At 39.1% G+C, this 24,157-nt stretch overlaps 2 protein-coding genes across 14 annotated transcripts in view; one reads left to right on the forward strand and one right to left on the reverse strand.

Annotated features, from left to right (window-relative positions):
• The first annotated feature begins 1,151 nt into the window (after positions 1–1,151).
• Positions 1,152–17,353, forward strand: RPE (ribulose-5-phosphate-3-epimerase). Of its 9 annotated transcripts, none has more exons than XM_059928606.1 (7): positions 1,152–1,321; positions 1,991–2,010; positions 7,100–7,179; positions 12,822–12,961; positions 13,708–13,842; positions 14,390–14,476; positions 16,031–17,353. In XM_059928606.1, the coding sequence occupies exons 1-7, from the start codon at positions 1,211–1,213 to the stop codon at positions 16,151–16,153; spliced, it is 696 nt and encodes a 231-aa protein (XP_059784589.1). In that variant the 5' UTR covers positions 1,152–1,210; the 3' UTR covers positions 16,154–17,353. The 9 variants fall into 9 exon arrangements, with proteins under 9 accessions (XP_059784589.1, XP_059784591.1, XP_059784590.1 ...); XM_059928615.1 differs by having other exon boundaries at positions 1,215–1,332; XM_059928614.1 differs by having other exon boundaries at positions 1,215–1,321; positions 1,991–2,021.
• A 573-nt stretch (positions 17,354–17,926) lies between these two features.
• Positions 17,927–24,157, reverse strand: part of KANSL1L (KAT8 regulatory NSL complex subunit 1 like) — a 155,073-nt gene continuing 148,842 nt past the window's right edge. For all 5 annotated transcript variants that reach the window (XM_059928605.1, XM_059928604.1, XM_059928601.1 and 2 more), the window contains exons 12-15: positions 23,214–23,268; positions 21,843–21,955; positions 20,490–20,658; positions 17,927–19,588 (exon numbers count right to left, since the gene is read on the reverse strand). In XM_059928605.1, the coding sequence (XP_059784588.1) occupies positions 19,367–19,588; positions 20,490–20,658; positions 21,843–21,955; positions 23,214–23,268 (559 nt within the window). In that variant the 3' untranslated portion in view covers positions 17,927–19,366. The remainder of the gene's footprint in view (positions 19,589–20,489; positions 20,659–21,842; positions 21,956–23,213; positions 23,269–24,157) is intronic.

A 24,157-nucleotide genomic window follows, 5' to 3' on the forward strand; every position in this document is an offset into this window, starting at 1 on the left:
AAAAAAAAAATGACCACCTTTAGGATAAAATCACTTTCTTCTTCCTTAACAAAGACATCTCCATAGCTTATACCTTTTCTTACCCCAATACATAGCATATTTCTATTATTATATCTGGTACCTTTAACCACATATATTACTTAGAATTCTCAATCCTTTGAAATTTTAATTTTTAAATGAAAATAAAGAAGTGAATATTGATCATTGTGAACTGTAAAAAAAAAAAAAAATTAATTACTGAGAACTGTTCAAGGGCAAACATTGTGGCCAGGCTTAGATGACAAAATAGCTTAGGCCAAAAATGCCTTCTCTTATGTCAATAAAGCCATGCCTGGTTTTCTTTCTCCAGAGACCCCTCCTCCCCCACCTTATCTGCTTACAGTTTTACTAGGGTTATTTTCTCCACCCAATGATCCTAGACACATTTGGCAAAGAAATAGCCACTCTTACCCTGTTCTGGATTTTGTCTGAACAGTAAATAAATGTATTGCAATTTATCAATAAGCATTCCTGTGAGAGAAGGTAAGAAGGATGAGGGCCAGAAGCAGAGGAGAGTAATAATAACCACCACCATTTTATACTGAGCACCAGGCATCCGGTCCTGGGCACATACTTGGATTCACAAATCTTAAACGTTGAGCACTGTCTTAACAGATGAGAAAATTGTAGGCAGGGAGAAGTGACTTGCCAGGTCACCCAGCTAGTATCTGGTAGAGCCAGGATTCCGCCCTAAATCAGACTCCCACCGCTCTTGAGAAGAATTCAAAAAGAAATAGGAAGAAGAGTGTTTTTTTTTTTTTGTTCTTGGACAAGTACAGGGATGGAGAGGAAAGGAACGCATATACAAACGATGGAGAAACAAAAAAGTGATAAGAGGGCAAGAGCTGAGAGGGAACTGCAGGGGAAGTAACACTAAAAAAGATTAAGAAACTCCTCAGAGGACTGGGAGACCTGAAAGCCTTGTTTTAAAAACAAAGGTCAGAGGAAGGAGGAAGGTGCCTCACGGCGAGACCCCGCCCCTAAGCCCTTAGAGTGGCACCCCCTCCCGCTAGGGGAGGCGGGACTTCCCCCCTCAAGGCAGCTGCTTCCGGTAGAGTCCGGAAGACTCTACAGGGAAGAGGCGTGGCCAAAATTGTGCGGCCAATCGGGGCGCGACGCCTTCATCTTGCCAGGGATCTCGCTGGGTAACTTGCTCCAGAGAACTAGCACCATGGCGTCCGGCTGCAAGATTGGTCCGTCCATCCTCAACAGCGACCTGGCCAGTTTAGGGGCCGAGTGCCTTCGTATGCTGGACTCTGGGGCCGATTATCTGCACCTGGATGTAATGGACGGGTAACTCTCCGCGGGGCTCGGGTCTGGGTTGCCGCGCGGGGCGGGATAGGAGCACCTTTATTGAGTGCCTGTTGGGTGCACGGCGTCTCTGTACCGCGGAGCGCCTCACTCTGAACGCGGTACTGAGAAGGGGCCTGCGGTGGGAGCCCTGGAGGCCCTGCTTGGAGGGGACCTGAGTCGGCATCCTGGGCTGCGACCGCGTCCCAGACCTCAGCCATCTCCCCTCCCCCAACGTAACGTGTGGTCTTCTAGCACTTAGCACCCGGAAGCGACCTTAAATCTCTAGGACCCGTCTCATTTTCAGTAGGAGAAACTGAGGCCCAAGGGGATAGGCATGACTTGCCCAAGCTCATATAGCTAGTTAGTGGCAAAGCTGGGGAGAAAGACTTGTGTAAGGATGACGAGCTTGGCACCTGGAGTGAGAACGCCCGACTTCTGCCACTTGCTGGGTTACTTGGGACAAGCCATTTAACCTCATTGAGCTTCAGTTTCATTATGTGAAAAATGGGAGTAATAACACTACCTCTTCGGCATCTTTGGAAGATGAAATGACCTCATACACGTAGTTTACAGTGCCTGGCATATAGTAAATTCTCTGTAACTGTTAGTTGTTGTATCATTGTTCGAATTATGACTTTCCTGTCTATTTTCTCTTCAGGCACCCTGCTCTTCAGGGAGGTCAGTTTTTTGTAAGTAATTTTTAAGCACTGTAGTTACAGCCCATAATCAATATTGTTTGAAATCAGAATGATGCTAGTTTCTTAAGTTGGTTATAAAATGAGGAACAAACGTAGAGAAAACAGTTAAGACTCTCTCAACGTTACACACATTGTGACAGAGTTGCAACTTGGATCTTGGGTTTGCCAAGTGGTTCTCTGAGCCCCACTGATAACAGGCCATAAGATCAAAACAGCCATTACCTTGGCTTGGGGTAGAAAAGTAAATTTATTGGAAATAGGTAAAATCTCTGTGTACTCTCATACAAATCTGCAAATTCATGTTTTTTACGAAAGATAACCAGTCACTTCCTTGTCTTTTTAATGTCACTCCTCTTATGACAGCTTTGTCTTCTTTGTTCTGTCTGGTTAAATCTGCTGTTTCTCTTTTGTATTCCACTCAGTTACCTCAACACCGTGCCTAACTGATAATGGCAAAGAAGATTAGTAAATATTACCTCTTACAAAACCTTGATTTTTAGTTTGGTATCACATATATTTCTACTTCTGTATATTTTTTTGATACCTTCGCTTGAAAGCCCTGAACTTTCACAGGTAATATTACTGGAGTGTGTACCTCACAGATGGGTAGCTACATTTTTGTGTCTGAGACACAAAATGAGACAAAACTTTGCTTCTGAGACACTTGAGGGTCTCAGTATAGAACAGACTACGAGTATATGTGTGTCGTGTGTTTGTCACAGAGAGCAGCTTGGTTGTAAATAAGTCTTGTCCAATGTTTGAGTGAGCGAATGGAGAAAATAATTTGTTCCAGTTTACCAATCAGAGTATCAGTGACAACAACAATAGGTAATATTTACAAGCACTTGACTATTTCTGGTCTGATACTTTTTGTGAATTATTTCACACAACCCTATGAGCTTGGTGCTGTTATCGGCACCACTTTGACAGTGAGGAGTTGACAGAAAGAGAGATGAAAGTCACCTCGTAGCTAAGAAATGGCGGAGCCAGGATTGGAAGCCTGCAGCAGCTTGTTTTGTCTTAGAAACTGTCTTCTGTGGGTATTAGGCTTACAGAGAATGATTAAGATATTCTCTGTTTTCAAAGAACAACTATATTTTTTGATACTTATTTCGTATCTCTCCTGCTGCACCGTAAGCTCCCTGAAAGCAGAGACTGTTTCTTTGGCTCACCTCTGTATTCTCTGCAGGAAAAGCACCATGGTAAGCTTAATTATAATTGGTTGGATGAATGGCTTTATCATAAGGGAGGGATCTCTAAGGAATCTCTTTTTGCCCCTCCCAGCCCTATGGCAGACCCTGAGCTTATTAAGATAAAGTATTTGTTTTTTATTGACTCCTTTCCCCCTTTACCAGGAAACATCTTGGTTTGAAAAAACTAAATTCTGCATACACCATTTTAAAAACCCTTTCTCTGTTAAGCTTCACAACTTTCTGAGCTAAGAGCTATTTTTATTCCCCTTTTGCAAAGGAGGAAACCAGACTGGGGAGGTTCAGCCCCTTCCCCGTGTCCCACCGAAGAGGCAGAGCCTGGCTGAGCTGCAGTGCCTCCTAGGCCCAGCGTCTGAAAGAGGGGCTGTGCACTCCCTTTCCCAAGGCCGCCAGCCCCGATTTACCTTCCCTCCAGGTAGTGCCTCCATGCTTCTTTTCCTGGTCTCCTGAAAAATCTCCAACATTACACTGAGCTTGCATGCCCTTGTTTTCTAGTCCCCTCTCTTCCCTTGAAGCCCGCACTTCTGATTAAAACTGAACATCTTGGTTTTGAAATTCAGGAGCAAGTTCTGGAAACACCGGTGGGTGGAGCACTAGTATGGTTGGATATTTGAAATAAAGGACAAGTGGATTTTCTGGAAAGGAAAACTGGAAAGCATGTAAATATAAGTGTGTCACGACAAGACAGTGACTGGAGATGTGTTGGTCGTAAGTGTAGGAACTGAGCAGATAATTCAGTTTCTAAATTAGGGAGATTTAGAAACCAGGGAGGTTTCACGTTAGTACTAGACCTGACTGACTTCAGTACTGGGCCCACAGTGTCACAAGGCCACCATTAGCCGGGCCAGGTGTTCTTCATTTTTCCCGTCTCCATCTGCCCTGTCTCACTCCTCCACGTTACCTGCCAGCCTACCCCCCACCGTAGGCATAGGTGTGATTCCTTATTCACAGGAAGTGTTGTTTGGTTACAGTCTTGCTGAATTTTATATCAACCTCGATCCTCCTCTTTGCCTTGTTGGGAGATCTGGTAAAGGTTTGCTTTGTGTGAAAATTATACATGTGATGGGGGATCAAAAATAATCGTATCCCTTATTCCGATATTCTAAGCGATTATTGCTTAATCTCGTAAGTTCTTTGGGAGAAAAGGACACTTTTGAATTGCATTTTAATTTTGGCAATCTTTACTCCAAAATGACATTATAGCTTCTGTTTCCCAGTGAAGTAAAAGTGTATTTGTTTTATTCTCATATTTTCTCAAGATGTGGTTATTGTGTTTATTTTCATGATAAACGAAGCCTAAGGTTGAGACAACAAAAATACTTCCGAGGGCACACAGAAAAAACAGTGAATGAAATCCAGATCTTTCAATCTCAGATTTGTGTAGTATTCAGTAGTCCTTGCTGCCTGCTTATGTGACTCTTACCTCCAAGTTCTAAGTAAATATAATAAGCATCTTATCCATAACCCTGGCAGTCACTGCTCTTAGGCGAATGGTAGAATGATTTCCAAAATACTAGATATCCAACCTCCAAGGACCAGGGTGCCTGAGAGTAAAAGTGTCTGTACCCATCCACCATACCCATCCCTCTCAGGTGTGTCCTGAATCCTGACCTCTCTCTCTTAAGGCTCTCCTCCTCCCTTGGATTTTCTTCTTCTGTTAGTTATTACCTGTCAGTGGAGGAGCAGACAAGCCTGGTAGTTAAGAGCCTGAACTTTGGAGCTAGATTGCCTGTGTTTAACTCCTGCCTCCAGCACCTACTGGTTGTGTGAGCTTGGGCCTCGTATTTCCTCATCTGTAAAATACAGGTAATAGTGGTACCTGTCTCACTGAATTGTTGAGAGGGTTGGTTGGTTTGTTTTGGTTTTGTTTTTTGGCTGCGCAGCACGTAGGATCTTAGTTCCCTGACCAGGGATCGAACCCGCGTCCTTTGCATTGGAAGCGCGGAGTCTTAACCACTGGATCACCTGGGAAGTCCCTGTTTTGAGGTTTTAATGAGTTAATATATTGGAATGGTTTAGAGTGGTGCTTGGCCTGTATATGTTTTAATTTTTTATTAACACTCATTCTGCCTGCCTGTCATCTTAAGCTCAAGACTTTGGACTTGGTTTATTCTCTCTTCGACCTTCCCCCTCCCCCGCATCTTATCACTTAGGAGATCCTATCACCTGCTGTCCTTGTTTCCGTTCTGTTTCTTGCCATTTAGCAGCACCTCTTGCCTCCCTTCTTCCAATTTACTGCCCAGTCTGTCTAACTACTGTATTATTTCCATCTTATTTTCCATTTGTGTCTTTCTTTTAAAATCTCAGTTGATCAGGATAAAGTCAAAACAGTGAGCCTGGCATTTAATGCACTTAATGTGACACAGTCTGCCTCCTGCCTTTTTCATACTAGCCAGGGTGGGCAATACCATCTCCCCCTTCTTTGAACTTAACTTAGTTATTTCTGCCTTTGCTTCATTTCCTTCCCCATTTTCACAAATTCTATTTGTTCTGTAAATCTCATGATCTTACCCCTTTTTAAAAAGTGCTATTCTACTTGCCTCTGGAACTATTTTACCTTAATATTGCCTACTTGTTACTGTGTAGCTTTTCTTAACAGTCCTCATACAGGGTAATGTCCACTACTTTAACAAAGAAAGCCCAGATTTCAGTGGCTTAATGTTATAAATTTTCTCATTCATGCAGTAGTTTGGTGTGAAATGTCTGTCCATGCAGAAATTGAGGGACCTAGTCCCCTTCCATCCTGTGGCTCTGCCATTCCTTAAGGGCCTCTTTACTGGCAGAAGGATAAAGTGAGAGCAGAACAGGAATACTACTCAACCTCCTGGGCTCTGCAGTGACGCACATCACTTAAACTCACGGTCCATTGGTGAGAACTAGTTACGTGGGCCACTAGATGTGAAGGGAGTTGGGAAGTGTGGTCCTTGGCTGAGCTGGCTTCCTACCAACAACTGTGCTGTAACAGTCAGCCGTGAATTCTGGTGAGTCATTAGCCATCTCTTACCAGTGAGATTGTAAACTTGTCTGGGGTGAGCCGGAACACTCACATATTTCTTTATAAAATACGATGCTCTCTGAAGCACTCAGCCTGGGACTTACATATAGGAGGTTTTGTTAAATATTGAAGTGAGCTGGTGATAGAACAAAAGGACTAACCAGAGTAGGATAATGGTTAACTACTTTGGGTCTGATATCAGGAAGCCTTAATTTGAACCCTGCCCCAACAAATTATTAACTGGATGACTTAAGGAAGTTATGTATCCTGTGCTCTTCAAATGGGGATAATAACAGCATCTACTTCATAGGGCTGTCGTGAAGATGAAATGAATTAAGGTACAATATCTGGTATGTTGTAAACTCTCAGTAAGTGGTGGTGATTAGTATACCTTAAGTGTCTTTATTGATAATCTTTAAGAAAGTTTCGATAAACTGTCATTTTGTGCCCTGTGATAGAGATGGATTAGAAGTAGCCACACGCAGCCTGTGATAGGTTGATTTGAGAGACCCGTGTCAGAGTCCTGAGCTTCCTAACTAGTGTGTGACTTGGGCAAGTCATACAACTTTTGGGGTTTTGGTTTTGTCATCCTTCCATTTCTACTTGTCAGGGATTTTGAATTACAGAGTTAAATAGAGTAAATCATGTGACATTATTATGGTTTGCTGAAATATCAAGGAGATAACTGCTCTGTAAAACTGAAACTATACAGATATTTTTAGTGTTGTTTAATACTGATGATGTTATTGAAAAATAATTGCAATCACAGATAGTCTCCTCTACCTCCATCAGAATACATATTGAGAAAAATACAGAAACGGAATCGAAAACATTTTCAGAGCAAGATTTTGTTTGTCTTGTAGGCATTTTGTTCCCAACATCACCTTTGGTCACCCTGTGGTAGAAAGCCTCCGAAAGCAGCTAGGCCAGGACCCTTTCTTTGGTAAGTGGGTGTTACACCATCTGAAGCTGGATGTGTTGCTCAAGTAAAGGGAAAGTAGCTGGTTGATTTCTCACCCTCCAGTTTCATCTTGTACCCTTTTCCCTCCTCCCTGTGCTGGGATTTCATTGGCTGCCTGTAAGAAGCCAAACGCTTACCCGCTTCAGGGCCTGGGCACTTTGGCTAATCTCTTTGCCTAGAAAGCTGCCTTCTCTTGACCAGTGCTGCCTCGTCTTTCCACCTCAGAGCCTCTGTTGTTTCTTCAGAGAGCCCTGTCTTAAATTAACCTTTTCCCAGTTACATCACCTTGTTGATTTTCTTCTTAGAATTTCTTTCAATCTGAGATTTACTTTTATCAGACTCTAAACTCCTTAAGGGCAGGATTTCATCCACTTTGTTTGCTGTAGTTTTCCTAGAGCTTAGCATAGACACAGCTGTGGCTCAATGTAATTGTTAAATGAATTTATGAATTGATTGACTTATGGTCTATATTTGAAGCCAATTCATGGAAATTGGAGCTTTCCACAAGTGGGGTCTATGTATGCTCCACTCCAACATTGTAAGATAATGTGAATTAAGGATTTTTGAGATGAGTGACCTAGAAGTTACTTTTTATGGAATATAGATTCAGTCCACATATCCTTGCTGCTGCTGTTTTAAACTAAGTTAGCAATGCCTCACTTGCCAGATCTCTGGTAATAAGACATTTGGTGAGTTCTTGTAAATATGTGTTTTTATGTAACTCATTACATAAATTTAGTAAAACTTAGATTTTTTTAATTGAAATATTGTGGGCTAGTTTTTAAATTTTTTTTAATAAATTTTTTTATTTTATTTTATTTTTTTGGCTGCGTTGGGTCTCTGTTGCTGCACGGGCTTTCTCTAGTTGCAGTAAGCAGGGGCTACTCTTCGTTGCGGTGCACAAGCTTCTCATTATGGTGGCTTCTCTTGTTGCGGAGCACGGGCTCTAGGCATGCGGGCTTCAGTAGTTGTGACACACAGGCTCAGTAGTTGTGGCCCACGGCTCTAGAGCGCAGGCTTAGTAGTTGTGGTGCACAGGCTTAGTTGCTCCGTGGCATGTGGGATCTTCCCGGACCAGGGATCGAACCCGTGTCCCTGGTTCGATTGGCAGGCGGATTCTTAACCACTGCGCCACCAGGGAAGTCCCTGTGGGCCAGTTTTGTGAAGGTATGGTAGCCACTAGCCACGTGTAGCTATTTAAATGAGTTAAAATTAAAACTAGTTTTTCAGTGGCATTAACCACATTGCAGGTTCTCAGTAGCCACGTGTGGCTTGTGACTGCTGTACCGTCCAGTGCAGTCATGGAACGCTGCCAGCATCGCAGGAGGCTGTTAGAGCCTTTGTAGGCGCCATCCACTTCGAATGTACCTAAGGGAATGTACATTATCACCTAATTTATGTGGCATGAGGGAAACAATGTTCCACCAACATGTTCACTCTTGAAATTTCCAAATAATGGAATATAATCCTCTTGATTATCTGAACTTTTTTTTTTTAACTACATTTTGGAAAATGAATTTTCCAGGGTAAATTCATTCTTATGACTGTCAGAGTTGGATGAAATAAGTAACATTCTTTGTCCCCCCACCTTCCCTGGCTTGTACAGTGGCCACAGAATTCCCCACTGTGGCTTTGTATGGATTGAAAATATGTATGTATTTTTCCGTTTCTCTCCCTTTTAGTTCGTCTCCAAGTGTTAACATCTCACTGCTGTTTGACTCCCCTCCTATCTCTATCTGTGCCTCTTCTCTTACCAACTCAACTGCCACCACCCCACACAATCTGCTTTTCCTTTCTGTTTTTAGTTTGTTATTTGCTGATAAACTTGCTAATCAGTCTTTCCAGAGGTGAATCTCAAGTAAAGATGAATGGACTTATGCTTTAGTGTTTGGGTTTTGTGACCTTTGTTTTTTATATTATATGTTTTTCTTTGTTTAATTCTTGGATACTGGTTGTTGGATAATTGATACATGATATATCCTAGGAGTTAGATCTCAAGTTGTATGTATAACTGCTAAGGCTTTTAACTCTTCAATCTCAGTATTGAGTAGAATTTACCATCTAAGAAGTAAAGTGGTAGGGAAAAGTCATTTTTGTTCTTAGCTAAATCAGTGGTCTTCAAGTATGGTCTGAGGACCTGTAGGAGTCCTTTTCAGATGGTCCATGACATCAAAACTATTTGTAGTTTGATTTGTAAATTACTTGTACTGATATTGTTTGCCATTATTTATGCTGATGGTGCAAAAGCAGTGGTGAATTAGTCTGCTGATGCCTTAGCCTGAGACAAGGCAGTGATACTGAACTATACAGGTAGTCGCGATATTCCTATTTGCCATACATTCATAGTATCCTTTATAAGAAGTATCCTTGATGAATTGGTACAAGTGATTGATTTAGTAAATCTTGATCCTTGAGTGCGTGTCTCATTAGTATTTTGTGTGACAAAGTGGAAAGTACATATAAAGCACTTCTATTAAATCCTGGAGGATGATAGTTTCCTCGAAGAAAACCACTTGTGCCATTGTTTTAAGCTGTGAACTGAAAGTGCCAGTCATGAATACCATTTTCCCTTGAAAGGACAACTGACAGATGAACTGTGGTTATCAGACTTGGATATTTTACTGACATTTTCTTTAAAATTAACTAAGTGAGCCTGTCACTTCAAGGAAAGCGGCTTATCAGTTTTCATTGCCACCGATAAAGTTAGAGTTTGCAAGTGAAAGTTGGAATTTTAGAAAACTTATATCTGCCTCTGTGAGCGTGACAGCTTCCCAGTACTCACAGCTTTTCTGACAAGATCTGTAATATCATTAACAAATGCGGGTTTTGGATAGTATATAATGGAATGTGTCACTATTTGGAAGATCTGTGTAACTCAGTGAACCAGTAGTACTTAAAAGAGCCATTCAAAATATAGACTAATGGGTTTGAGTGTAATAAAGTACGAAAAGGTCACTGGTGGGGTTTATGGATTCCACGTTGCCACTAACCTTTCTAAAAAAAGTACCACTTGTTGAGTTTTGGGGTAGAAATAGAATATCCACACTTCAGTGAAAAGGCTGTGGATGTAGGTACTCCTCCCTTTTCTATGCACTTTTTCCCCATCATATAAAACAACAGATTGCAGGAGATTGAATGCAGAGCAGGTGTGAGAATATAGATGTCTTCTCTTAAGGCAGACATTAGCGACTCGCAAAAATGTAAAATAATGCCACTCTTACGTTAACGTGTAATGGATTTATTTTTATTATCATTATTATTTTTTAATGAATTAATAAGTAGACACTAAAAATTTTTTAGTTTGCATTTCTAATACATTAAATATTGATAAATATAAGCCACATCAACAATATTTTGGGAGGAGGGCTTCAGTAATTTTTAAGAGTGCAAAGGGAGTCTGATAATAGAACATTTGAGAACTGTATCTTAATTATAGGCAGATTAGCTGAGCCATCAATTCCCCAAATACTAGAGGATGTCCAGTGAGGGTTGCTAGTAGTGACTGCGTACTAGAGATTGAACAGGGATGACTTAGCAGTCTGGTAACTTAGGAAAGAGTAAACTTGATCTTTTAAACTAGATTGAATTTTTTTTCTTGTTTATAATACGAAGGGGAAAAAAACACCAAATTGAGTTTATCTTTTAAAAACAAGATTTTGCCTATTAAAATATGTTCTATTTTTGTTACTTTTATTAGTTTAGAAATATAAATGTTAGTCTTGGCTTCATTAATCAGGCTGTATACTCTGTTTTCCTGACATTTTTCAAAGCCTTGTTGCATTTTATAATCTTAGTTACTGAGTTCTGGAATACTAGAATTTTTTTCTTTAATATAGCTTTGCTGTATCAGCAATGTGCTCCCTCTAACAAAACAAAAAGCTCACAACTCTCCTCACTGCCATCTGTCTGGCGCGGGAGTGTTTACTGTTTTCTTCTTCCCAGCATTATTTCTTGTTTTCACTTCTTTTAAGCTGCCCTCTCCTTCTCATGAAATGCTATTATGTTTTAAGTCAAGATCTTTAAGAAGGCCATGCTCATTTCTTCCCAAACATATACTCATATGATTCGAGCTTTAGAATGAGGACACGTGGCAGGCTTCTCAGGTTAACGTGTTCTTCCCTCTCAGTCTGTTCCTCTTCTTGCAGTTGTCGGCCTCTCAGTTGATGGCACTTCTCTTCTAGCTCCTCAGGCCAAACCCTTGGACCCTCTGACTCTCCTCTAACTCTGAACTTCTTTTTTTTTTTTTAACATCTTTATTGGAGAGTAATTGCTTTACAATGTTGTGTTAGTTTCTGCTTTATAACAAAGTGAATCAGCTATATATATACATATACATATATTCCCATATCCCCTCCCTCTTGTCTCTCCCTCCCACCCTCCCTATCCCACCCCTCTAGGTGGTCACAAAGCACCAAGCTGATCTCCCTGTGCTGTGCTGCTGCTTCCCACTAGCTATCTACTTTACATTTCGTAGTGTATATATGTCCATGCCACTCTCTCACTTCGTCCCAGCTTACCCTTCCCCCTCCCCGTGTCCTCAAGTCCATTCTCTAGTAGGTTTGTGTTTGTATTCCTGTCCTGCCCCTAGGTTCTTCATGACCTTTTTTTTTTAAGATTCCATGTATATGTGTTAGCCTACGGTATTTGTTTTTCTCTTTCTGACTTACTTCACTCTGTATGACAGACTCTAGGTCCATCCACCTCACTACAAATAACTCAGTTTTGTTCCTTTTTATGGCTGAGTAATATTCCGTTGTATATATGTGCCACATCTTCTTTATCCATTCATCTGTCGATGGCCACTTTCACTCTGCACTTCTGGTCCACAGCAGCCCCTATTGTCCCTGCCTCCCGAACGTACCCAGAATCCCTACCATTGCTCGCCACCCTCAATTGCTGGGTTTTTTGCCTTGGCCTTCTAAGTTGGATCCTGTCACTTGACTCAAAATCCTGTAGTGTTTGTTCTGCGTCGTTCAGAATAAAACCTAGTGGGCTGCAGAGCTCTGTACTCTCAGCCGGTGCTTCTCTGACCTCATCTTCTCTCCCCAGTGTGCCCCCGGCCCCAACCACACTGGCCTTATTTACTACCAACCTAGTGTGTATTGTCTTCACTCCTTTTATTTGTCTCTCCCACTAAGAATGTAATCCCTGTGACAGCAGAGATTTTTGTCTGTGTTTTGCTGTACCCCTGCGGCCTAGAAAAGTTAATGGTGTGGTAAGTGCTCAATAAAATATTGGTGGGGAGAATCACTTAATTTAGCTTTCTTATTTTATAAATGAGGAAGCCAGTCCACATAGATAACATGACTTCTTTAAGTTTTTTAGAATGGGATTTCCTGGCCCTGGACCTAGGTTTCCTGATACCTAGTTATTTTCATAAACAGTGCCATAGGCTTTTTGTGGAAAAAATGGGGGTTTTTTTGGTAAATGAGTTTAACCAAAGCCTTATTTTCAGGATGAAGGGAGGTTATCTATACAGAAGTGTAACTTCTGTATATTTAACAATTATCATGATGCCAGAAGAGTTCATATCTGAAATAGCAAAAACTCCAGGCTGGCTTCAATAATATGAGCCAGCTATTTTCCTTATAGTAATACTTAGGGGATACATCTTTTCTTTCCAGACATGCACATGATGGTGTCCAGGCCAGAACAGTGGGTAAAACCAATGGCTGTAGCAGGAGCCAATCAATATACTTTTCATCTCGAGGCTACTGAGAACCCGGGGGCTTTGATCAAAGACATTCGGGAGAATGGAATGAAGGTGAGAGCTCAACAGTGATGGTAATGCGTTTTTTTTTTTTTTAATAAATTTATTTATTTATTTATTTATTTATTTTTTGCTGTGTTGGGTCTTCGTTGCTGTGCGTGGGCTTTCTCTACTTGCGGCGAGCAAGGGCTACTCTTCATTGTGGTGCGCGGGCTTCTCATTGCCGTGGCTTCTGTTGTTGCGGAACACAGGCACGCGGGCTCAGTCATTGTAGCTTGCGGACTCTAGAGTGCAGGCTCAGTAGTTGTGGCGCACGGGCTTAGTTGCTCTGCGGCATATGGGATCTCCCGGATCAGGGCTCGAACCGGTGTCCCCTGCATTGGCAGGTGGATTCTTAACCACTGCGCCACCAGGGAAGCCCGATGGTAATGTTTTATACTATTCATTCTCAGAGTTGGGAAGATTTGGTGGAAGACCTGAAATGATAGGTGGAGAAGACTGGACTTAGGCAGCTATTCGTCGGGTTTGAAGATAGAGTTTAAGTATAACTTCTTTGTCAGATAAGATTAATACATTCCACTAATGTTTTCTGAAAGTTTCTACCTTTTAGAAACATTTACTTTTGACAGCCTTGTTGACTTTTTTAAAAAAAGTAATTACAGTTTGAACAATTTATGTATTCCATTTATGTATGTATTCTATACTTTAAGAATAGACCTTTCTACTGGGCCTGATATGCAACCGTAATGTAATACGGAAATAATTATTGATGTGATATAGCAAATTTGTCTCTGTTACAGGTTGGCCTTGCTATCAAACCAGGAACTACAGTTGAGTATTTGGCACCATGGGCTAATCAGATAGATATGGCCTTGGTTATGACAGTGGAACCTGGGTTTGGAGGGCAGAAATTCATGGACGATATGATGCCAAAGGTAAATGAAGTATTTGGTTCTGGGGTAAGGCTTTTATTCTGTAAGTTCATTCAGTAAGCATTTATTGGACTACTTGTATGTTTAGACCTGTACTGTTCTGAAGGTGGGGAGATGAGGATGCCTGTATATCATTGGAATACAGTATGAGAAATGCCCCAAAAGATTTAGGTTTGGAGATCATAAAAGATACTACATCTTAGTCTTGAAAATTTTTTTCAAAACGGTTATCTCTGTAACCTTGAGATCTCTTGGGAGTTTTCATTGAACATTGAAGGGTTTTGTCTTTGTCTTGTTTCTGTGAAGTATATTTTCTGCAAAGCCATGACAAATTGAATGCCATTTGCCAAAGCTTGCTTTTATAAAACTTAGTTTGTTACAGTACATTAAAAGGTGGTTTTCCTCAATCATAATTTGTATTGATATAAAGTTATTGTCTGAGACTTTTGGAGTCATATTTTAGTGGCTAATATCAGCTATGTGATTTTTTATTTGGTGTTTTTCCCCTCTACCTATCCACTTAGTCACTTATTTCCTTGTGTATAACTAGGTTCACTGGTTGAGGACCCAGTTCCCGTCTTTGGACATTGAGGTTGATGGTGGAGTAGGTCCTGACACCATCCATAAATGCGCAGAGGTGAGACTGCTCCTTGACTGCAACCTAGACCAATTTCCTATCAAATGTAATGCCAGGACAGGTCTCGTCTGCCAGAGAGACTTCCTAAATAGGCTTTCTTTCTTAGAAAAGTATTTTTTTGTTTAAATGTAAAACCAGGAAAATAAAGAGCAATAAGTGAATATTCTGAAACCACATAATCATTAAATAGTAAGTCCTGGTTATCTCAGTAATGATGAAAAAATTCTTTGGAAAGGAATAAGCTGAATGCCAGCCTGTGGAATATCATTGAAAAGTTCCAGGGCCTTTGAGACAGTTTTCCAAAATAGGGAAAGAAAACATACCTGCTTGTAAAGGGGAAAAAGAATGTTATTGTGTAGAACTTAGGTGTATTAGCTACTGATTTGTCCCTTGCAAGCTACTAATCTGTCCCTCTGTAGAAGTGGGATGACTTTTTTTTTTTCCAAGTGGCTAGCTAGGCTGAGTTAGGCTCCTGAACTTCATAAAAGGATACCAGCCCTCCCTGTAGCATTGCAGGTGATTAAAGTTTATGTGACCTGCTTTTATTAAACAGCATGGTCTAATCTGCACTTTCAGTGTTTTGTATAAATGCCACACTTTCCTGCTTGATACTTACCAAAAGCTTGACTGTGATCAATATGGAGGAGGTGCTGGCCAGACGATGAGTGAGCATGTATCCTTTGACCCCTTGTGGAATTCTTTTTTACTGAACTGTGCTTTGTCATTAATGCTCTTCTTGCTTACATTAAGAGACATGTTAGGTTGTAACCCTATAAAACTAATATTTTTTCTTTTTTTATGAGGAACGTTGTTAGAGATGTAGTGTGCTGTATCATAGGGTGAGTGTCTCTAATTGGAGAAATTTTCCTTAGCTTCAGTGGTTCTCCCAATAGTCCTCCCTTTCTTTTAGCACTGAATCACATAATAGATTGGATTTCCCTCCTTGAGTCAAATCCTAGGAATCTCAGAGATAAATTTGGTTTTACTCTGATTTCTTTGCTTTCATATTGAAAAACATCTTGAAAATCTTTTTTAAGCCACCTCAAAACCATTCTGGAATGCAGTGAAGCATATATAAGAAGTTCCATTCCTTCTGGCATCAAAATGAGAAATAATTTAACGTTGCCCTGTTTTATGGGTTCTTTCACATTTTAGCAGTAATTGTCCTTTTAGACTACCTACCAATTCTTACACATAATTCAGAGATGAAAAGGTTGATTTTTTTAGGAGCTGTGGGGGAATTGGTAGATAGGGGAAGACCTTAATAGATTTAAGGATTAAAGGTTTATTAGCAAAGATGCAGTGTAGTTTATTTAGAGGGGGTTACCAAAAAGTCAGTGATTTCTTAGACACATTTAAAAATAATTTCACATCCTCATTTAAGCATTTTCTTTTTTCATTGAACTAGCTGCTTAAGTATGCATCTTGAAGTGGCTTTTGTACAATTAAAGTGCTGACTGCCAGCTGCAAGGGTAGAAACTCTAGTCCAGGAATTGTTTTAGGTTTTTCTGCATCTTCCTTTGAGGCATAACCTTAAGTGTTTACTTCTTCCAGGCAGGAGCTAACATGATTGTATCTGGCAGTGCCATTATGAGGAGTGAAGACCCCAGATCTGTGATCAACCTGTTAAGAAATGTTTGCTCAGAAGCTGCTCAGAAACGTTCTCTCGATCGATGAAACCACAAGGAGTCCAGTGTTTCTGCTTATGAGATCTCCTTTTTACTGGAAAACAAGAATACTGACTACCAAATCGTACCACAGTTGAGGCAGTGCTGCTTTTCTGAGCAATTATTCATTCCAGTGACTAAAATCCATTTTGCAGAATGTTCCAAGAGGTTAGAAATTGGTGTGTATTATGTTTTCAGTGATGGAATTTAAAGATTAGTGTGGTAAAATACCATTTTTACTGGGAGACTTGATTTTTATAAAGAGTAAAAATATGGCTGTATCAAGGTTATGAACAGAAATGTGTCTTAATGCCTAAGGAAGGCATATTAGCTACTATGAAAAAAATTTTTTTTCTGAATTTCTAAAAAGAATTTTCTTTGCTTCTTGGCTTTTCTGAAAGCAAAGGAAGTTCTGTTTTTCCTGTTTCATGTCATTTTTGATTTGTGTATTTGTGTGATAACTAAGTTTGGATCTGGCTGGGATGGCTCTTCTAGCTTCAAAAACATCTATTTTTTACTTTGCACCTTATATTTGATACATAAAAAAAACAATGTATTATGAAGTCCAGGGATTTTCAGGTGGTCTGTTGTAAAACGCAAGCACAAGTTTTATCAGGGTGTTTTCTTTTGTTAGCTTTGCTATAGCGGCAGGTTATTCAGTGGTTCTTCCCCCACCCCCTACCCACCCCCCACCAACCCCATTTCCCCTTTTTCTTAATCACACCCGCTACTCTTAAGGACATAAAATGTTTTCCTAGCTCTATGCTAAAAGGAAAGGAAGGCCTCCATTTGGAAGTAATATTAAGTTGAATCCTGACTCTCTTCCCCTTTCTATTTGTTTGACCTTAGCAAACCAATCCAGCCAACCTCTTTGAGCTGATTATTAACTGATTTATATATTGAATGTAATCATAACAACAGTGGGGGGTTGTGTTGAGGATTAAGAGATACTATTAATTATATACGTAAAGCTTCCACTACTATTCCTAGAATTGTAGGGTAGTAGAATTTGAGGATGCTCAGTACAAAGTAGCTGTCATTATGTAAATGTATGCTTTGTAGATTATAAAGTATGTTGATGATATAATCTCATTAAACCTACAAATCAGTCCTATGAATGGTAAGACAGGTATGTCTGTCCCCATTTAAAAAATGAAGATACTAAATAAAGCTCAACAGGCTGGTACCATGGAAAGGATCCAGTAAAGAATAGGATTTCTGGTCTGTACTCTTTTTACAGATGGAGCCCTTGGGAGGTGGATTAAGCAAAGGAAGCTTCTTTTACTTAACGTTCTCTTATTTCCAGTCTAGCTTTACCCTGTAGCAAAACCAGATGGCTGAGAATATTCTGCAACTATGGATTTTGACTCCAAGGATATATATTTTATTAATCCAAGAAAGACCAGGTAGGCTAACATATGGCAAGGTACAGAGTTAATCCGTAAACTAAATATTTATGATTGTGTCCCAAATTACACTTTGACAATAGATACATATTAGCTACTTCGTTCTTGTAAATACTCTTGCTGTGTAATACACATGGCAAGAAATAACAGGACCAGTGTCATTAAATTTTTTTCAGGCTACTATGAGTTTTGAGAAATAAATAAAAAGGTTTGGAAAATAAGAATGTTAACACTAAGCATAGAATAGAGCTTGCCTGGTTTCCTCTGTGTTACAAGGTAAAAATTTATTTCTTACTGTTTTTTTCTTTATTTTGGCTTAGGAAAGGCTTGTGCCACACAGATAGGTGACATTTAATCAAATCAGACAACACAAGGCATACAGAAATAACTTTAATTAAAAAAACTTACATAGAAGATTATAATATCAGTCATGACAAAAAAAATCTGAGTTTATTTGCCTGGACAACTTGGGTTTGTTCTGGCTTTTGTTTTCTTTTTTAAAATATAAATGTATAGTAAAACTACAAGCAAAAATTTGTCAGCATTGAATTGGAAATTTTTTTCTTCTTCTTTAAAGGGACTAGTACAATTTCTAATCCCCAACAAAAACTTAGTGTCCGATCCCCCAGATTAGGCCAGTTGGCTAGGATTGTCAGTTATATGGGTACTACAACTTGAATAACCTTTTTTACATGAGAAAAAGTGATTCATATAAATTGTCCTCATTTTACATATAAAAAATGATGTAATAGTGTCAAAAGGAATTTTACTTAATGTACACTCCAGTATCCAATATTGAAGCATTAACCTTTTAAGAATTTTAATTCTCACTCTAGGATAGATGCTTATTTGAATAGAGTAAGGAATGGTAGGGAATGACCAAAATAACTAAAAGTACAATAATATACTAACAGGAATTTCCTGTCTGTTGCTTATTTTAAGTTGGGTGTTTTCTCTTCATGAGATACATAAAATAGATAAAACTCAAGTTGAGTTTTAAAAGGTGTGGTAGTTTTAAAATACAACAATATTTAACAACTACTTTGCTTTTCTTATTCTGTTAGGAGTGACTAGAAAATAACGTGTGTTTAACCCAACAGGTATCAGTGATTTCAAATAAAGGAGTATTGTGTTATCTGGTATAGAAATTTCCATAAATAACTTCTATTGGTTAAACGTGTTTTTTAAAAAAAATTCCTTCTCCATAGTCAAGGCTTATAGATGTTCAACACCATTGGAAATCTGTGTTTCTTTATTTATGGTTCAGCTGATATTTCATGGGGTAGTTCATACGTGCATTTTCAAGTGGAGTGGTCAGTTGCCAGTGTTTTTTAAAACTATATGTGTGTATATGTATGCATGTATACTCTATACACATGTATTTTATATTCTTAATATATTTCTGAGGCAATTTAAAGAATAACCACGTGTATAGAAAAAGAAGAGCTGTCATTTGATGCATAGGTATATGTGGGTGTGGGTATAAGTTGTTTAAAAATTATTATTTACCCAGTAATGTGATTTGACATCAAATTGCAGCAGTTAATTTTCTGGTGCTTGTGATCTGCATCAAACACAAATGACTAGCACTTGTCTGTAGGTGAAAAGCTAGTTACTCCTGTGGTTCAGGAAGGAAAATGAGACGTAACTTGCCTGTTTCATAAACAGCACAAAAGATTAATACATGCACCTGCACTACATGCTGTTACTCTGGAATTGTGACTGTGGAGGGGGTGGGGGAACAGGGCTTATTTTTTCTCCTGTTTTCCCATTCAGTTACATAGTTTTCTTAACCTGTTCCCTGTCACTGATTTTTCTTAACGTGAGTTGAGAAGTCCTAGACCAAGGGTTTTGTGTTCCTCCCTTCCATCCGCCTGCCTTTGTGGATGGTGGCCGTTCTCTGGTGCACTGGTACAGAAGACTTCACCGTGGAAAGCTGGGCTTGATCTTTCAATCTGATCACTTTTTTCATCTTGGCATAATAAGGCTGCTATGTCTTCATCTTTCAGCGGAAAAGCCCGTCGTTCCCACCACAAAGACTGAAAGAGAAATCGTTTTCAGTTAAGTTTCAACTAATTTAAGTTCATGTCTCAATCTGTTAGATGTCAGTTTTGTAATAACCATTGTTCTGTTCTTTAGCACATAAAAGTACAAATTCTCATTTGGTCCTGAGTATCTAGCAACTCAAAATGGAACGTACTGAGGATTACTTAGGGACCTTTGGGAATTATTTTTTTCACTTTGCCTCTTCCACGGAGAGGGAAACGCTGCCATTAGGGCACTGGTCTTCATTTTCAGCCTAGGAGCACTTTGGGGAAGGCCCTTTAAAAGTGTTTGTATCGTCTTCCTCAGTATCTCCATTTTCATCCCATCATTATTACAGACGCCTATTGACTTTTCTTTCCCTGTGCTTTCTATGACTTGCCTATTAATGTCTATTGTCTCTACTCTCTTGATTCTAGATATGGTTCTTCTTTTCCAACACCTACTGATGAAGAAAAGTACAAGAACTTTATAGATGCAGTGTTAGAAAACACTCCCATTGGGGTTAGAACTGGACAAATGGGGAGACAAGTAAAAATCTCTTATAAGGGGAAGAGAAATATCTAACATTTACTATGTGCCAGGTGTCATTCTGTTTAATCCGATTTGGTTTGTAATGAAACTTTGATAGAATTCGCATTTTCTAACACATAAGTGAACAGGTGGAATTAGGTACTGACGTGTTACATAAAAAGTCAGGGAAGTATCTAGTTAGTGATGGAACTAGAACGCTGGAACACAGAGCCTCTGATTCCTACACCCAGCGTTCTGTGCTGGACTGTCGTACTGAATTTGTCATGTAATGATGACTCCTTAATTATCAACAAGCAATTCTATAAACAAGTTTTTAAAAGTCAGTTAAAAGGAGGTTTAACTAGTTACGTGCAACACTCTTACCTTGATCTCTTGACTCTGACTGAGTGAAGGGGAGGCGTGTGCACCGGGGTCCTGGCTCTCTGCAGGAGGCTCGGCGGGACTCTGAGCAGCGCCGTGCTGCCCACCGCTGAAGTCGTTAGGGTGTTCTTTCAGAAGCAAGTCCTGTCCTTCTGCATTTTTACTGTAAGCTCTAGCAAGAAAATCAAGAAGATATTTAATGATTTGTTGATGTCTTAACAAACATTTTATGAACAACCTAAGGTATTGTTCATAAAGTCAATTGAACTTGGTAGCTTTTCTTTCTTTAAACAAACAGTGCTGCCCAAAAGATTTTAAAAAATTCATCTGCTGCTCTTCCTGATGTTATTATCCTCACATCTCAAAGACTTGAATAGTATTTTATGAAATCTTTTGCCAAATTACTATAGTGGTTTTGTTTTGTTAACAGTTTGGGGGGTTTTTTGGTTCTTTTTTTGTGTGTTTTTTTCCAGAAAACAGGAAAAGACAGTTACTTGACTCTTACAGTCTGAGTTCCCAGAGTATCTATGATTATTGTAATGTTGTCCATGAAGGACTCGAGTCACATTTTCCTCTGTACTTCTGGAAAATTGGATCTCTGGAATGTGGAGAAAGTTGAGAACAGAATCTCATGTATGTTAGGATAACTCTTAGAATAAGGGTCTACAACAAATCTGGGTATCTTGAGACCTAAACAGAGAAATGTGTTTTACAAATAATAAATGAGAGATGCTCCACACTAAAGTGACTATCAGATTTCAACATGATCTTGCATTTTGAGTTCTGGCTGTATTAAAAAATAGTCCAATTAAATATAAAATACCAGGGGTTTTCTCAAATACATGACTACTAATTATGTTGTTAGGATTTATCCCCCCTTCCCTCAAAGTCATGTTCCAAGTATTTTAGGCGATTTGCTTTTTTACCCTTGATAGGTTTCTTGAGGGTTTTTTTGGTTTGTTTCTTTTTAAGAAAAACATTTCTGAAGTGGCTTTGTTACAGATTACCCAGATTCTAATCCCTAGTGTTAGGTCCACCATTACAGTACACTGAAATGACCTATTTATGGAGAATTTTTCATATTGTTTGCTCAGTTAAATCTATTACTGAGGCTGACAATTAGCATGAGAAATAGAGTGGAGTAAAATATAAAACTCTTTTCATCATTATGTAATTAGCCTGAATATATTTTGAATGTAAACTCAGTATAAACAGTGTTTCACTTCTAGGGCACAAACGGCAGATGTTATATAGTATGTTTTCTTCATTTTCAGTGGTCTCCCTCGTTATTATGCAGAACTATTGGAGATTTCACATGGATTCCATGGTTTTGGGGTTCAAGTTTACAACACCTGCCTGCTGTTTCTTCTCTGCCACTTGCTTTGCTCCCATAGTGACCATCGGGCTTGCTCTTTCTCTTCATATTTTTTGTGTCTTAGGGAGAAGACTGCATCAGAGAGGTCTTCTACCTGGAATTAGAAATGAAAAGTTTTGCTTTTATCAGAAACATTTTGAAATATGAGAACAGGTGTCCGAGTTCCTCATCAAGAGAACAATAGGAAGAAAACTCTAAAATAAATGCAGTCTAAGTCAGAGAACAGATGTTATGAGAGGAGGTGCAAATTCCTAAAAAGAGGGAGTTTAAAACTTTTTACTGTTGGGTCATGCTTGAAGACTTACCTAGAATACTTATAGTACCTTGAGTACATATAGGTTCACAGTGCATTCCACTTACATAAAATATCCGTAATGCTTTATTCATCCAAAACTTTGTATTGATTGCCCCTTATGGAGTATACTGTTCGTGGAACATATTAATAGCAAAGAAAGTAAAACTGTCTGAGGTAAATGAGAATTAGTTTAATGAGTTACTTATCTGGAGTTCTCAGGCTTCGGTTTTGTTTCTGGCTAGGGTCATTCTGAACTAGGGAAGGGTGCATTAAAAGAGGGAAGGGCATTAAAAAGTAAATTTTGGTAGTTGAAAAACATGATCAGTTGGCACAGAAAGATCGTAATGGAAACAATGTCTTTTATATAATATCTGCTTCTTCAGACTGTCACTTTGAATTAGTTTGGTTATATAGTATCTTTCCCTTTTTCTTGTCTTACTATAAGTTTTATCCATACAGGTCCACAATCCCTTTCCTGTAATTCCAAAAATCTGAAAAAACAAGTTTTCATAATTCATTTGGTGACACAATCTTATCTGAAATGATGTGAGGCTATTCTGCTTTCTATTAATATTTCACTATAGAAACATTAATATTTGATTATGAGAACTGTCCTAGACACCCTACATGTATTACATGATATACGTACCACATTACTTTCTAAAATCCAAAATTTTCCAAATTCAAAAGCAATTGTTCACAAGATTTTGCATATGGAATTGTAGGCTTGACTGTTAAACTAAATATCATGCAGAAAAATATGACTAATACTGGGAATTGAATATATTCACATAAATTCAATATTTCAACAACTCATGTAAGGAAATGGTATGTTTTGTTTTTGCTTTTCTTTATTCTTTATACATTTTGTCTTTGTAGTCGAATTTGCACAAAACACTTTCCTAATATCATTAAAGGGGAACTTTCTTTTCATAAGAAGTTTTGAAAATTAAAAAAGTCAGTGTATGTTCCTCAAATACCAAATTAAGCACATGGAAAAAAAAAAATTAAGCAGGCTTCATAATATATTAAGTGCAGTAAGTGAAAGGCAGCTTACCTCTTCTTCACCCAAATTATATTCATCCAGAGGCTGAAGAACAACCATCCTCCAGCTGTTGAAGATACAAACGAATTTCAAACAGCTTTTGTTAATCTATCTAAATGTAGTAATTTTATTCTGTAAGCACAGCTATGATAGTAGTGTTTTCTTTCTTTGGGATTTCCATAATTCAAATGGTCGTATCTTAGTCCTTTATCTTTTAAAAGAGACAACATATTTGTATTATGAGAAGAGGACAGGAGAAGATGAGGCTTTACTTTTGGCCTTAACAATAAACAGTCTCTTCTACATAGTTGCGTTTTATACCTAAGAATGTACTAATTTTCGGGGCTTCCCTGGTGGCGCAGTGGTTGAGAATCTGCCTGCCAATGCAGGGGATACGGGTTCGAGCCCTGGTCTGGGAAGATCCCACATGCCACGGAGCAACTGGGCCCGTGAGCCACAATTACTGAGCCTGCGCGTCTGGAGCCTGTGCTCCGCAACAAGAGAGGCCGTGATAGTGAGAGGCCCGCACACCGCGATGAAGAGTGGCCCCCGCTTGCCACAACTAGAGAAAGCCCTCGCACAGAAACGAAGACCCAACACAGCCATAAATAAATAAATAAAAGAAAGGCAAGTAACAAAAAAAAAAAAAAAAGAATGTACTAATTTTGAAATAAGTTAGTGGTATGCTGACAAACTGGCTCAGAAAATAAAGAGGAAAAAAGCTCTGATTTTTAGCATTTGCCAGTTTCTTTGTGTGAAGACTCCCATCATGGCCTCGTGTGAGTTTAACAGCTTCATCACAGAATCCCTACATATTAAACAACCCGGTCAACCAGCCAGCTCCAGCCTACCAGTGTAAATTGAAAGACATTGTTGCTATAGAACATCTAACCACAAATGTTATTTCTTCACTTAATGTAGAATATATCAACAAATTCTCTGCAGAAATTCTCATA

The sequence above is a fragment of the Balaenoptera ricei genome, chromosome 7 (assembly GCF_028023285.1).
Source record: "Balaenoptera ricei isolate mBalRic1 chromosome 7, mBalRic1.hap2, whole genome shotgun sequence".
NCBI classification, from domain to species: Eukaryota; Metazoa; Chordata; class Mammalia; order Artiodactyla; family Balaenopteridae; genus Balaenoptera; species Balaenoptera ricei.